This window comes from Oryzias latipes, chromosome 19, assembly GCF_053564925.1.
Source record: "Oryzias latipes strain Hd-rR chromosome 19, Olatipes_Hd-rR_3.1".
In the NCBI taxonomy this organism is placed as follows: Eukaryota; Metazoa; Chordata; class Actinopteri; order Beloniformes; family Adrianichthyidae; genus Oryzias; species Oryzias latipes.
Window position 1 is genome coordinate 13264181 of NC_136255.1, and position 15121 is coordinate 13279301.

Consider the following 15121-nt stretch of genomic DNA (forward strand, 5'->3'; position numbering starts at 1 on the left):
ATAGTTACAGCATGGATAAATAGACCCATTTTATTTTGGAGATCATAAATATCTCCCCTTATTTCAACAGTGTAGCAGTGGAGAGATTGGATAAATATTCAACAGGGATGAGAGAGATTTCAGCCTGCCTCCATGAGGCAATAGAGTGTGCCAGCAGTGGCAATATTCTCCCCGCAATATTCTCTGAAATGGCAGCTGACGATGAAGTGTTTTTGGCCTTTGAAAATAGATTCTTGGCCCCATCTTTGTAAAGTCACCCCTGGCCATCTAACTGCATTTGAAGATAGACTTGTCTAACTCTGTAATACCACCCATTACCCCCAGAATTCTTTTTAACGTTTTTTTGGGACAGACCAACCCCTAATTGGCACAGAACAGCTGGAAGGTACATTCATTAAAGGATGTAATGGTCCACTTGTAATAAAATCAGCAACTAAGATATAGTCAGTATTGTAGACATGGAATGTAATTATTATCCTAAAGGAATTAACGACATACCACTTTTAAGTAATTCTATGAAATATTGAAGCAAATGTAGAGTCATATGGGAGATTGGTAAAGATTTTACCATCAGACAGCTTTGTGTGCTCTATGCATTTTAAAAATGCAGCTTTAAGAACCATTTCCGACTAAATAATGTTTGCTTTTTACTGTTTATCAGCTGTATAAATGTTTTAAAGGAAGATTAAAACATAAGGTTCTGGATTACTGTAAAAACATTTAACGTCAAATAAATGAATGTAGTTAAAAACTACATTTATTATATAAAACATTTAGAGATGCTTTGATGTCTTTGTAAAGCTGAATAAGTAAAAAAAAGTCATTTATTTTTAGTTATTGTACTGTGAAATTTCAATTTTTTTTCACTCTAAGGTCAAATAAATACTGCATAAAAGCAGTATCTATACAACTCACAAAAAGCATGAATTGAAAAGTACTGATCCGGGTTGTCTCTAGTTACGTAATGGAAGGAGATTAATGTTAGATGGTGGAGAAATCAAAACACACCATCCAACAGACCTAATGCTACGTTCACGGTACGCATGTGACGTGCTTTCAAGAGCGTGTTTGAGCGTTTAGCATATGGTTTTTATCACTGGATAAGCAGGGGAGGGGTTTTATTCTTTTTCTACAGTTTACATGCGCATGTCCGGAACCTATTGAAAGAGGTTTGGAGCGAAATGTGGAAGTGGTGAAAATCTCGTGAATTTTGCTTCAGGCTTTTTCTTTAACAGCTCTATTCTGATATATAAAAGACCTGGTGTCACATAATTCTGATCGGGTTCAAGCCATAATTATTAAATTCTCCTGCATGGTCAATTTTTAAATGGTTTGCACTTGTGTACTTTAAAAAAGGACCCCATCCATGCATCACCACGAAATCTGAGACCCTGATTGTCCAAAGTTTGACCTGGTTTAACTTTCAACATGTGTTCGTAGAAACTTCTGTAGCAATACGTAGGAATGTGAGAGTTTTGAACACGAGAGGCCGCATTTATGCATGTTTATATAGACTTTTCATTGTAAGTGGTCACTTTAACTCTCATTGCAGAGGACGGTATGATTGTAGCATAAAAGTGACGATAAAACAAACTGCTGAAATGTGAAGCTTTTTATAGGGGGAAAAATAAATCAAAATGTACACAGCAAAAACTGGAGAGTTGAAATTTCGGGGTTAAACAAACCAGAGTTGATTTTCACTCTTGAAGTGTTATTTTAACACATTGTGATTCAAATGGTGTTCAGTGTTGGGGTTATTTATCAGTGTTACCCAAATCAAGCTAATTTAACACTACAGAGAGTTAATGCACCTGGGCTTCTGCCTCAGAAACCCTGTGCAAGAAAGTACAACGGACTGACACTCTTGAAGTGTTATTTTAACTCACTGTGATTCAAATAATGTTCAGTGTTGGAGTTATTTTAGCCAAATCAAGCTCATTGAACACTGTAGAGAGTCAAAGCCCCTGGGCTCCCGCCTCGGAAACCCTGTGGAAGAAAGTGCATCGTGCTGGTAATTTTCCATGAGCTGCAGAAGGTTTCATCAGTGCTGGAAAAAGTTCTTCACAAGTGGTAAGTAACTGTAATTTATGGGGAAGATAATATTAAATGAAAGTTAGTGTATACATGATGTATCTAGGGAAAACTGTATAACTTTTCTACGCTTTTTTGTTGCTGTTAAGCTGCTTTCACACCGGCAGCGGGACGTGGCGTTCATGTTTATGTAAGCGTTACAGGCAGAACAGAAGGTGTAAATGCAGCTTTACCCGAACAGCTAATGCTTCATTTACACAGACGTTGAGTTTCAATATCAACTCAATGTAGAGGATATGCGACGCAATTTGAGCGCAGCACGTTTTCAGCTAAGTTAAAAAAAAGAGAGACGTTGGCGAGGTTTTAAGCAATCTGGGACTCAACGTGTTCAGTGACTCCATGAGCAGGTGAAGTACAAATACAAAATGGCGACTCGATGTCACTATTTTAATCCCGAACGTCCATCCATCCATCCATCTTAACCTGCTTTATATCCCTTTCGGGGCCGCTGGGTTACTGGAGCACGTCCGGATACTGTTGGGCGAAGGTGGGAAAACCCTAGACAGGTCACCAGCTTGTTCCAGGGCCCATGATGGGGATGGAGTGCTCCACGTCCGCCCCCGCCTCGGTAGGCTGGTTGGCGGCAGACAGAGAGCCGCCGCGGCTTTATATTTTCTTATTTCCACCGCGAAAATATCAAAAAAGATCCTCTAGTTTTATTATTATTTTTACCTTTTTGAAATAATCTAATAAATAAGTATGCCTTTCCTGCTTGTAATAGCTGGATGTCACGTTATCTAGATGATTAAATTAAATAGGGGAATATATTTATATTTTAACCTTTAGATGTGTTGCGAAATGCATTTTAAAAGCAAAATGTATAAAAAAAATTTGTATGTTTGTTTTATTTCGAGCCATGGAGAATGATTTAACGCTAGCATTTACGAATAAGTCAATCTTTGTGTCCTTTAGAAAGATATGGGCTGTCACTTTTTGTGGGGGAGGGGGTGTTACTTAAGTATAATTTAATTTTATAAAGCAACCTTGCTTTAATCAATCTCTACACCACATTGTAAATGTAACTAAATTTTATAATCTAACTCTTGTAGGTCTATTGGTGTTGCTCTTCAGCTTCAGAGGTTTTCAGCTGGTAAACCTAAAGTGATTTAGGTAAGTCTTGATAGTCATGTTAGCAGTGTCAGCATGGCCACTCGCTTTTTTCCCCCTCAGATTATTTCTTGTTTTTTATGGAAGGCTCATTCTAACATATACCAGAGTTGGTGATTACATAATTGACTATGCATATTACATGCCTCACATACATTATTCTGGAATCCGCTGAATGTGTATTAAAAGTTTCAGTCCTCTAGTGTATAACATGGTTGATATAGGTTTACTGTGTTCATATGAATTGTTTAAGTTGTATGCTATAAAATGCTTATTTCTGTCATGTTTTCTCTTTTTGGTATGGTTCAGTAAATTGCTGGTTCAGGTTCGCTACCACCAACAGCAGAAATATGTGGTGGATGAAGGTGGATGAAGTTGGAGAGTTTGATTTCATGCAACTGCATGAAAAAGGTTAGTTTTTAAAATTTTGATTGTGTAGGTGATTTTTATCCAAATTAGTTTAATCATTTGTGAAGTGAGAATAGTGCTGGCTTAAAAGGTGCTCTCAGAAATATCTCATCTTTTCCAGTCATCGAGAGGTTTTGCCTGCCACCTGACGCAAAATAGTATACAAAGATGCAACAGGGACAGAAGTTGACTAAGACATTTTCAATGACCTTGTCAGCCAAGGCAGCGTTGTTTTAACAGTTTTCCCAAGTGATGGTGAGAAATGTAAAGGGTCAGTTACATGAAGCAATTCAGTGTCAAATGGTGGAACCTGAATTCTAAAATCAGTCTACAGAAAGAAAAAAAAACAATTTGTAGTATAATGTGGAATCCAACAAGATGCAAAAAAATTGCCACATGTGAACAAAGCTGTCTTTTTTTTTATTTCTGAATTTTATTTTTTCTCCTAGAGTTTACCGATTGCTCCTTGTCCTCTCCATCTGAATGGTCTGACTCAAGCTTCAAGTTCAAGTGCAAGTGCATCAACTATACTTCTAGATGAGATCCCAAGGAAAAAATCAAGAGTTAAAGGAACAATCAATGCAGTTTCTGCAAAAAAGGTTGGAACAAAGCTCATTTATCTTTAATTGTCAACATTTGTTATTTTCCGTTTAATTACAATTTTTGTCTTCTTTAAGTTGATCGAAGCTGTACTTGGAACCAGTTCAGGTGGTGAGGAGGTCCTTGAAGAATATCACACATCACAGACTCTTAAAGATTCTACCAGAAGAAAGCTGGTCAATACAATAGTGGCCCACATGATTGATAAACACAGGTAAATGTGCCCAGTTTTTTTACACTTAAAAAAAGAATAAAAACTGTTTAGCTTACTATAGTAATCCCAATTGAATCTCTTCCCAGACATCTCCCCACCAAAGCTGTTAGAGAAGAATATGCTCTTGGGATAGTGACACTTTTTCCATCCCTGAAAGACCCATACTCCAAGAAAGGCTATGTATATATAATTATAATTGTAATATTTGTTGAGATAGTATTTATGTTTTGTGTTGTTGGGTTCTGGGTAGGGTTGTGCCGATGGACGATATCATCGTCCATCGTGATGGGTGACTGACATCCCGATGGAGAGACCACCATCGTGATGCCACGCCCCCGCCACGTTGCGCGTCGACACCATAAGCCGCGGTTACATGTACAAAATATCTTGATGGGATCAATGGTCGGATTAGAATCCAACCGTGTACATGGGCCCAGAAAAATGTTTTCAGAATATAAAAACGTTCACTAAGGTCACACTTTCCGTCGGAATAAATCATTCGCACATGCGCAGTAGGGTTTGAAAAACGGAAGCATATAAACTCCGCCGAGCGGCTTTTTTTTCTTCAAACTTTATTGTATGTAACAATTCAATACAAAACATTGTTAAACAGCGCCGAGCGGCTATATACATTGACATGTCAGCTCGGTAAAATACGAGATGATCTTCTAAACGTGCTTTTAATAATGTTACGGTTATTATGAAACACCTGTTCGCTCATCATTTGAATTTTAATCCGTGTGGTCAGTGCTTTTTCTGAACGAAGCCAGGATTAGCAGTATGCTAACACGGGCTAACAACATTAGCTTTGGATGGTGCTGCTTGCTGGCTGCACGTAAACATGTAAGAATAACATCAGCCTTTATTTAGTCGGGACACGACTGGAAACACAAATCCGCGTGATTGTTTGAATGTTTTCTAAGGACTGAGCGACATTTCTGCTTTGAAGCTCAAACCGCTGTGTGTGTGCTAACGATCCGAGCTGTGCACAGACACACACTTTTAGACCCGGTTCTGAGTTCGGTTGCTTGTACCCCTAGAGCTGCGGGACGGATCGCAGTCTTAAATCTCCCACACATATCGCTCATGTACCCCCCCCCCCCCTTCCCATCAAACACAAAGCTGTAAGTCCGCACTCCCCCGGAAGTGCGGGAGCGGACTACTTCTCTTCTATTTTGTTTGTTACTTTTTTTTGTTAAAGTCACTTCCCTCAGTTTATACTGGATCATCGCAGATTGGGAAATAAAATGAAAAAAGCAAAAAAACGAATAGCAGTTGTATAAGAACGAAAAATGTAAAAATACCCCCCCCCCCCCCCCCCCCCCCCCGACGATGTCATCGTCCATCCCGATGGTTGACAGCAAACATCGTCAACGGCCTATTTAAGGGACATCGCCCAACCCTAGTTCTGGGTGGGCATTTTGATTTCTGATATTCTTAAAAATGACAGACAATGCACAATAAGTGTTAATGTATTTCCATTTCAGGAACACTTCTATGATGCTGCAAGCAGTACAGGATACATTTCTTGGCGTCTTAAGACCATCCAGAGAAAGATTCGACGAGAATGTACCACTTCAAATAGCCTCACTGGCCTTTCTCAAGGACAAGGTAATACATCTGCAAACTGGTTACCTTATGTCAGCTACTGTAGTAGAAGAGAACAAAGAGGGTTTTAGGTTTGCATGCCTTCACCTCTTTCACAAAAGTATTTTGTTTGTCTGACATAAGAAAGCCACTTTCCTCTAACTAGATTGGTTGAACATTTTCTTGGACTGACTTTAATTATATATGTATTTTTTTTTTCATTTACCTATCTGATCAGCAACTAGGACCTGATTTCTATGAAGTGTATGTGTTCCTTTCTTCAGGGGGCCCTAAATTCCAGAGATCTGTTGTAGTTGAAGAGCAGCAGCTGGATGGAGATGCTTGTCAGGAGGCAATGTCTTTGCTCAACCATGCCACAGACACTACACTAATTTTTCGAAAGATGAGAGAGACGTTTCAGCATCGGCAAAAACTCGTCAATGACTCAGACAAAGCGCTTGACATCCTGTCATGCTTCCCAAGATTCCTGGATACCAAAGGATTGGTAAGTATGCAGTGGTATGTTGAGAACTACTTGAAGTGTTGTGCTGAATGTGTTTGTGGTATATTTTCTTTCTCATAGGCGAATCAAGACTTCATTCTCTTGTTTAATGACGAGGTATCCAACCGGCTGCTTCAGAAATGGGACCCGATCTTTAGATGCAACATTATCAAAGAGGCCAAGCAGCTCACTTCAACTCCAGAGCTTCGTCAGCTGTTGCATTCAGCAGAGAGTCCACAAGGCAGTGATGAGACAATGAGTGAGTTTTGCTCTCTTGTGTTTACAATTCAATACTTTATTAACATTTTGTACTTTGTACTGTCATTGTATTATTTATTGCGGCACATATCTTCTACAGACATGCAGAGTTTTAAAAATTTTCAACAGAGTAACTGCTTTTTGCACTTTTAATGATCATTGTTTTAAGTCTTTATTAATTCATTCTTTGTTCCATAGCTCATGACGCAGAGATGGCCTCGCTTTTGTTGCTGTTATACCTTCCACCACCACCTGGGGGGCCAAAGTATCCAAAAATCAGCGCCTCTGATGCAGTTGAAAAAGTTGACTTTCTCAAGGTAATTTTATATTTGTTAATTTTGATCATGTGTAAAACTGGTAAATAGATAAATGAAACAAATTTTAGGCAAGTTTCCTTTAACATAGAATGTTTGTGTTAACTTGTGCAGTGCTATTTCTGACTTGAGTGTCCAATGTCCCTTTTAAACCTCAGTCTTACTGCAGTTTGGAGGAGCATCTTCAGAATCAGCACCACCATCAGCTGTACCTCCTTGCCGTTGGTCGTGAAAAGAGGAACATCGACAGATTCTACATCTCCATTGACAACCATCTCATCCCATGCCAGGCAAACCGCTCCCTTGGGGCATTTGATGAACTTTTTAAAGCTCATTTTGTTTTCAGTGTGTCTTATGATGGTGCACTTCTGAATTTCTACACCTTTTTGCAGACAACAGTTTATAATATTGATATGGGTAAAATGAAGGTGTCACCAAAAGTTTCGAGACATGAGCCAAACTCCTTATCCAGGAGGTGCTTCTCACAACCCAGATTTAAAGTCAAGGCAATTAAAGGCATTTTGATCAAAATGCTCATGTTTTTTGTGCAAGAAAGTTTATCCCAGCAGTTGATTACACATATGAGTTGAACATGGATATTATCCATGACCAAAGTTCAAGTTGTTTTGTTGTCAGCCAAGTTATAGGCTTCAGCTTCAAACTTATGCAGGCTTTAGAAAGCACCTCATCACTGCTTATAGAGGCATTGAACAAATTGTTTTTTCCCACTCCCATCCAAGTCTTTTTGTTATTCTGTCATGTAATATGTTTTATTTAACTGCATGAGAGTGAAATATTAAATATTTTTTAAATTACATCTTTTGGGAAGTATTTCATTTTCGGTTAAATAATTTCAACTGTTGTATCGTATTATAGTATTGGATTAAAAAAACACTTTTGGATAGTTTAAGTGTCTAGCTAAGTTTAGTGAGTTAAGAAGGAACTCTGACTGTTAGTTTAACATATTTATTGAGTTAAACAAGTGACTGACTTGGTGTTAATTTAACATTAATTGAGTTAAATAAGTGACTGACTTGGTGTTAATTTAACATTAATTGAGTTAAAAAAGTGACTGACTCTGTGTTAATTTAACATTAATTAGTTAAATAAGTGACTGACTAGGTGTTAATTTAACATTAATTGAGTTAAACAAGTGACTGACTTGGTGTTAATTTAACATTAATTGAGTTAAAAAAGTGACTGACTTGGTGTTAATTTAACATTAATTGAGTTAAAAAAGTGACTGACTCGGTGTTAAGTTAACATTAATTGAGTTAAATAAGTGACTGACTCGGTGTTAATTTAACATTAATTGAGTTAAACAAGTGACTGACTCGGTGTTAATTTAACATTAATTGAGTTAAATAAGTGACTGACTCGGTGTTAATTTAACATTAATTGAGTTAAATAAGTGACTGACTTGGTGTTAATTTAACACTAATTGAGTTAAACAAGTGACTCTGACTCAGTGTTAATTTAACATATTAATTGAGTTAAACAAGTGACTCTGACTCAGTGTTAATTTAACATATTAATTGAGTTAAACAAGTGACTCTGACTCAGTGTTAATTTAACATATTTATTGAGTTAAACAAGTGACTCTGACTCGGTGTTAAATGATTTAACTATTTTGAAAAGGTTAATTTAACTCCGTAAAGTGTGGAGCTATATAAACCCTGAAAAAGTGTTGAAACTAACTCTGTGGGAGTTGAATCAACACTCCACTTTTTGCTGTGTATAAATGAAAAAGAATAAACTGTTCTGCATCTGTGAACACCAAAGATCCTCTCTGCTCACCTTTTGATCTATTTTCAAAGCATTCCCAGTGGTCTTTTAATTATGATTATACCATGGTCCGGGTGAATCTTCTATTCTGCTGGGTGTGCATTAAAAAGTGATATACCACAGGATAACCACACGATGAAAAAAGAAGTTCCGGTCACCTAGCTTAAATGTTTTGTATCACTGCGCCGGCTTCTTTAAAACAACCTTTTGCTTCATCATTTGGACAAAAACAAGCGGTAAGAGGTGAACTTTCTCTCTGAACTGATGCTTTAATTCAAACCATTGGAAAGATCAGCATATACATTTCGCTTAATATCTCTGAATCTTTACTCCAGCGGAGGTGCGGCGCGATGCGGAGAATTTATTTCGTGGTGCGGCGCGTGCCTTTATTTCTTTTGTGAGTGACCATTCTGCTTCCACGGCGTGCGTTAAAAAGTGATAATGCGTATTTTGTCAGCCGTTAACTCTTACTTATACCATGGTCCGGTTGAATACTCGATTCTGATTGGCTGCTGGGTATGCATTAAAACCTGATAACCGCACAGTGAAAAAAGGAGTTCGGTCAGCTAGCTTAAATGTTTTGTATCACTGCGCCGGCTTCTTTAAAACAACCTTTTGCTTCATCATCTGGACAAAAACAAGTGGTAAGAGGTGAACTTTCTCTCTGAACTGATGCTTTATTCAAGCCATCGGGACGATCAGCATCACGTAACATATAGTCCGCTTTTTGTGAGGAAAGCGATCCAAATCGGGAAAAAAAACAAGAATTAAAGACTAAAACCTGGTAAATATGTTTTGATTTAGTAAGTGACCATGGTATAAGCGGGTAAATGGCCTTCGAAGTGTGCGTTTATTACTTTTTAACGCACTTCGCGGAAGCAACCGTCCTCTGCTTTGCGTCGGACAGTTCAGGCTTCTTAAAAAGTAATAAACGCACACTTCGTCGGCCATTAACCCTTACCTATGCCCTATTTAGCCAAAATCATAGAACCTGTGTTGCTTTCTAGAAGATATTTTTTGCAGTAGCGGTAGGAGTTCATAACAAATTTGACTCTGAGTTGTGGGTGTGATTAATGGTGCGTGGCAACCCCGCCCCATCCCCTCCCCGTTGCTAAGAGCTTGGAGCAGAGTTCGCCCGCCCAGCATATTTTTTCCATAACAAATACGCTATTTTTTGAAACTGCATTTTTTTGTCCACTCCTGATTCACAGAATTTTGAAGAAAGAAATTCTCAGAAATGCAATTTTGACCTTAATTTTCTTTACACATGTCCTCTATCATCAGAAAAATGCCACACACAAAAAAACCAAGAACAATTTGCATCAGTGGATCTCTTAACAGTCAGCAGATAAACAGGACTATTTTTGTTTTAAGAAAGGATGTTTTTTCTTTGTTTGCAACCTTTTATGGTAACACTTTATATTAAGATTCCTTAACAAGCTTTGTTAACACATTAACAAGCAATATAAATGAATTTATAGGGTGTTAGTAAGACATTTATTAGTACAATAAGTCTAATAAGGTTTATTACATTACTTAGTTAACACATTTACAAACATTATTATTAGGATGTTTTCAAGTTTTATTTCAAACTGAAACTTTAAAGCTTAGATCAAACCAGTTGTGTTATTGCTAAGTAAGCTATTATTTAAAATGTCAAATCAGGTTTTTTGTCTCATGTGGAGAGGAATAAGCAAGACGATGCAATAAATTTCACAGATATATCACTTGTAGAGATGTATGTATTTCAAAATTAACTAAAAAATATTTTTGGTAGGTGTACAAATCAGCAAAACCAAACGGCTTTTCTACTGTTTTTTGAAAATGACAGGTTTTGCAGAACCTGAGGGTTGGTGTTTTCCATCCATTTTGTCATTAAATGTCTTGTACAAAAAACTCTTTCTGAGCTGCAGCTGATCTTTACATCTCTCTTTAAAAAGTGCTCTCTTTTGCACGGTGGTGTCAAAACCAGTTCAACTGTTTGTTTGTGTACATGTGGGAAGAAGGCGACAACATTGCAAACAGATGTGAAAGCGCAGAATTAACAAAAGCACTTCACAACTGCACTCCAGTTACACAGAAGCCTTTGATATGTGAAGAAAACAAAATGAACAAACCTGGCCCAGAAAATAATTATATCACTCAGAGAAGATCAAGAGAAAGGCTCAGTATCTTACTTTTTAGTCACCTGGTATATATTTATTTTTAAAATAACACCCTGTTATGAACCGTAGCACACTTCTCTCTCCTGATGTTATGCCTTAAGCGCATGTTGGTCCATACGTGCACGTTTTTGGGTTGTCCAGTTGACCTGGTTAGCTTTTAACGTGCGTTCAGTGCGTTCAAATGTAGAAAATTGCGTAGCAACATGTGAATGTGAGCTTTTCAAATGCGCTATTACGCATTTGGGGTTGTTTGCATGTTTTCATTGCATGCTTTTCGTTGTAAAAGGCTGCACGAACACGTGCTGCTGGTGGGGTTGTAAAAGTAGCTTGAGGGACATTATTGAAAATGGAACTCACGATTGGCTAGCTTGTGGTAAGTAAATTGTGATGTATTTGCAAGGATAATGTAGAATACACGCTTATGGCATGAGGGGGATACTGTTGTATGGTGCTCTTTACGCAGCACTCCAATGATAAGGTCCATTAACGACAATGCTGTATGTATGGGGTTTGTAGGTGATGCATACAGAAAGTCTCCATACAATCTCCACACAAACTATGCTCTTATTATCTAATTTCCTCATTTCTAACAGCTAAGATGTTAGAGGGGATGCACAACAAGCACACACTTATCACTTGAACAGCACTAACGGGCTCCTTGTAAGTGTGCAGGGTTCGACGGTATCCCTGTACTTCTCCTTATGTGTTGTAGAAGTGTCAACCACAGCATGCCTACATGGAAAAAAGTATGTGAACATTTTCCTTCCACAGGTTCACCAAGTAGCCTACGATTTTGATATTTCATGTGGACCACCAGCATGCACCGCATGTTTGCCCATTTTTCCCCTGCAGATAGCCTGTATCCACCTGTAAGGGCAGTCGTGACTAAGGCATTAACTGGTGTAGCTCTTTTGACTATGCATCCCAGCCTGGCTCTGATTGCTGTTTAAGACCAAATGAAGCTGTTTTAATTTGGAAATTGCTATTATCTTTCAAACCCCTCCAGACCTGCCATCATCTGCAGCTACAGCTTCTCTATTTTTCACTGCTTTGTATTATTAAGCAATGAGGTGATTCATTCTGGCTACATTCCGATCTGTATTAAAGGTCTTCAACTCAGTCTGGTCATCACACACCTGCTAACCTGGGAAAAAAACAAGTTGCAAACATGGCCCTCTGACAATTCACGCAAAGTTTTTCAAGAGTTTCCACTGAGAGCCAAATAACTGTATTTACAAGCTACGCCGATGCAAACACGTGAACACAGTGCAGCATGCAAGCCAACCGCTCCGCTCACGCTGAGCAGACAAGGGCCAGGAAATGTTCGCTGGATGATTTAGACCTGCTGTCGGCCAAGACTGACACTGTGGGTGACAAGCAGAGCAGGCAAGGGCAATTTGACTGAGGGCATGGAGGACAGCAGACACGCTGGCACTGCCACCGCTGGCTGGCAGGTGAATGTGAGAGCGGTGCCTGCAGGGGAGTAAGTGGAAACTGATGGCTTTATGAGTCCCAAATGGCAAGTGGGCTCGTCCAGGCCAGAGGACACGATGTACTAGAGTCCTTATTGACTCCAACTTCAGTTAGAACCTTTAAACAAAGCAGAGTAAGAGTAAGAGTAAGAGACTAACAAAAAAAAAACAAATTATCAGAGCAACTACAAAAAAAGTCAGATTTAGAGGTTGTGTCAGGGTTTTACCAGACCAACCACTAAAAATTTAGACCAAATTTTTCAATTTTTGGTTATCAAATATACTTTTTGTTCCAAAAGGTTTCGGTAACACTTTATATTAAGATTCCTTAACAAGCTTTGTTAACACATTAACAAGCATTATAAATGAATTTATAGGGTGTTAGTAAGACATTTATTAGTACAATAAGTCTAATAAGGTTTATTAAATTACTTAGTTAACACATTTACAAGCATTATTATTAGGATGTTTTTAAGATGCTAATGATGCATTTACTGATATTATAGGTGCCTAACAAATGTGTCAGTGTTAATAAGCTTAATAAGATTTATTAACAACCTTTGTTAACAAATTAAGAAGTATTATTATTGTTTGGGGTTCTAGTAAGATATTTATTAGCATTATAGATGTCTCACACAAGCCTAAGTGTTCATAAGCTTAATACGTTTTATTGACTAACTTAACAAATTAATAGGCTTTATTAATGTGTCAGATGCTAGTAAGATATTTATTAGCATTATAGATGCCTTGCAAATACCTGAAAGTGTTAATAAAAATTTTTATCATCTAAAGTCAGACCATTGTTTTCTAAATCCATATTACTAAACTGCTTATAAGCTTTACAAATGTATTAATTAACTTTGTTAATAGTTTATTAATTGTTTTGCAGCACCTCATCTAAAGTGTGGACGTATTTTACCACAAACAACCACAAAGCATAAAGATTGTAAAAAGAACTTTATGACATTAAAACAGACTAAACGTACACAAATCGTTCTGTAAAAGATATATAATAATTTAATTCAGACAAATGATTTTTTTTGTTAAAAACATATAAACTGGTGTTGGATGACTAGCATCATAGCTAATAGGATAAAGTATTAGCATCTATCCTGAGTGAAACATTCATTGCAAATCCCATCACCAGGAGACAGTTCTCTGCATTCAATGCCAACTGCATTCAACCACTGTTGCCTTGCTTCAAAGTCTACAAGAAAGTTTCACAAGCCAGTCATTTTTGAAGAACGAAGACAATAAACCTACAGGAGCCATGCTAAAGCTAACACGCTAACGACCGACCGGTACAGAATCAAAGATGGGCGGGGCTTTTTCCGTCACCTGTGTGAAAGCAAAGTCTAAGAGGCCATTCAATTGGCTGAAAGTGAGCACGCCTGTTTTGCTGATGAGTTTGATTGACAGATTCATTAGCCAATGGGGACATTAGTTAACCTGCCCATCTTTGATTCCTTTCATAATCAAAGATGGGCAGGTTAGCGTGTTAGCTTTAGCATGGCTCCTGTAGGTTTATTGTCTTCGTTCTTCAAAAATTACTGGCTTGTACAACTTTCTTGTGGACTTTGAAGCAAGGCAACAGTGGTTGAATGCAGTTGGCATTGAATGCAGAGAACTGTCTCCTGGTGATGGGATTTGCAATGAATGTTTCACTCAGGATAGATGCTAATACTTTATCCTATTACTAGCTATGATGCTAGAGTCATCCAACACCAGTTTATATGTTTTTTAATATTTTTTATTTGTCTAAATTAAATTATTATATATCTTTTACAGAACGATTTGTGTATGTTTAGTCTGTTTTAATGTCATAAAGTTCTTTTTACAATCTTTATGCTTTGTGGTTGTTTGTGGTAAAATACGTCCACACTTTAGATGAGGTGCTGCAAAACAATTAATAAACTATTAACAAAGTTAATTAATACATTTGTAAAGCTTATAAGCAGTTTAGTAATATGGATTTAGAAGACAATGGTCTGACTTTAAATGTTAATAAATCTTATTAACACTTTCAGGTATTTGCAAGGCATCTATAATGCTAATACATATCTTACTAGCATCTGACACATTAATAAAGCCTATTAATTTGTTAAGTTAGTTAATAAAACTTATTAAGCTTATGAACACTTAGGCTTGTGTCAGGCGTCTATAATGCTAATAAATATCGTACTAGAACCCCAAACAATAATAATACTTCTTAATTTGTTAACAAAGGTTATTAATAAATCTTATTAAGCTTATTAACACTGACACATTTGTTAGGCACCTATAATATCAGTAAAGGCATCATTAGCATCTTAAAAACATCCTAATAATAATGCTTGTAAATGTGTTAACTAAGTAATTTAATAAACCTTATTAGACTTATTGTACTAATAAATGTCTTACTAACACCCTATAAATTCATTTATAATGCTTGTTAATGTGTTAACAAAGCTTGTTAAGGAATCTTAATATAAAGTGTTACCAAGGTTTCTTTTGAGGTACTTTATGCCAAAATTTTAATTAGTTGCGTTGCGTCTTTTTTCAAGACTGTCCAGTCAAGCAGTTAGATCAGAAAGTGTGCTACATTGTACAGGCTAACCCATTACTGTCAATGGCATAAA

At 37.3% G+C, this 15121-nt stretch overlaps 1 protein-coding gene across 3 annotated transcripts; it reads left to right on the forward strand.

The window, feature by feature from the left end:
• The first annotated feature begins 1935 nt into the window (after positions 1–1935).
• LOC105357298 (uncharacterized) lies at positions 1936–7896 on the forward strand. Of its 3 annotated transcripts, none has more exons than XM_023949707.2 (11): positions 1936–2070; positions 3141–3201; positions 3508–3609; positions 4056–4205; positions 4284–4420; positions 4507–4600; positions 5908–6031; positions 6292–6512; positions 6591–6768; positions 6966–7084; positions 7240–7896. In XM_023949707.2, the coding sequence occupies exons 3-11, from the start codon at positions 3568–3570 to the stop codon at positions 7669–7671; spliced, it is 1497 nt and encodes a 498-aa protein (XP_023805475.1). In that variant the 5' UTR covers positions 1936–2070; positions 3141–3201; positions 3508–3567; the 3' UTR covers positions 7672–7896. The 3 variants fall into 3 exon arrangements, with proteins under 3 accessions (XP_023805475.1, XP_023805474.1, XP_023805476.1); XM_023949706.2 differs by lacking the exon at positions 1936–2070 and adding an exon at positions 2210–2659; XM_023949708.2 differs by lacking the exons at positions 1936–2070; positions 3141–3201; positions 3508–3609 and adding an exon at positions 3748–3861.
• The last annotated feature ends 7225 nt before the right edge of the window (positions 7897–15121 follow it).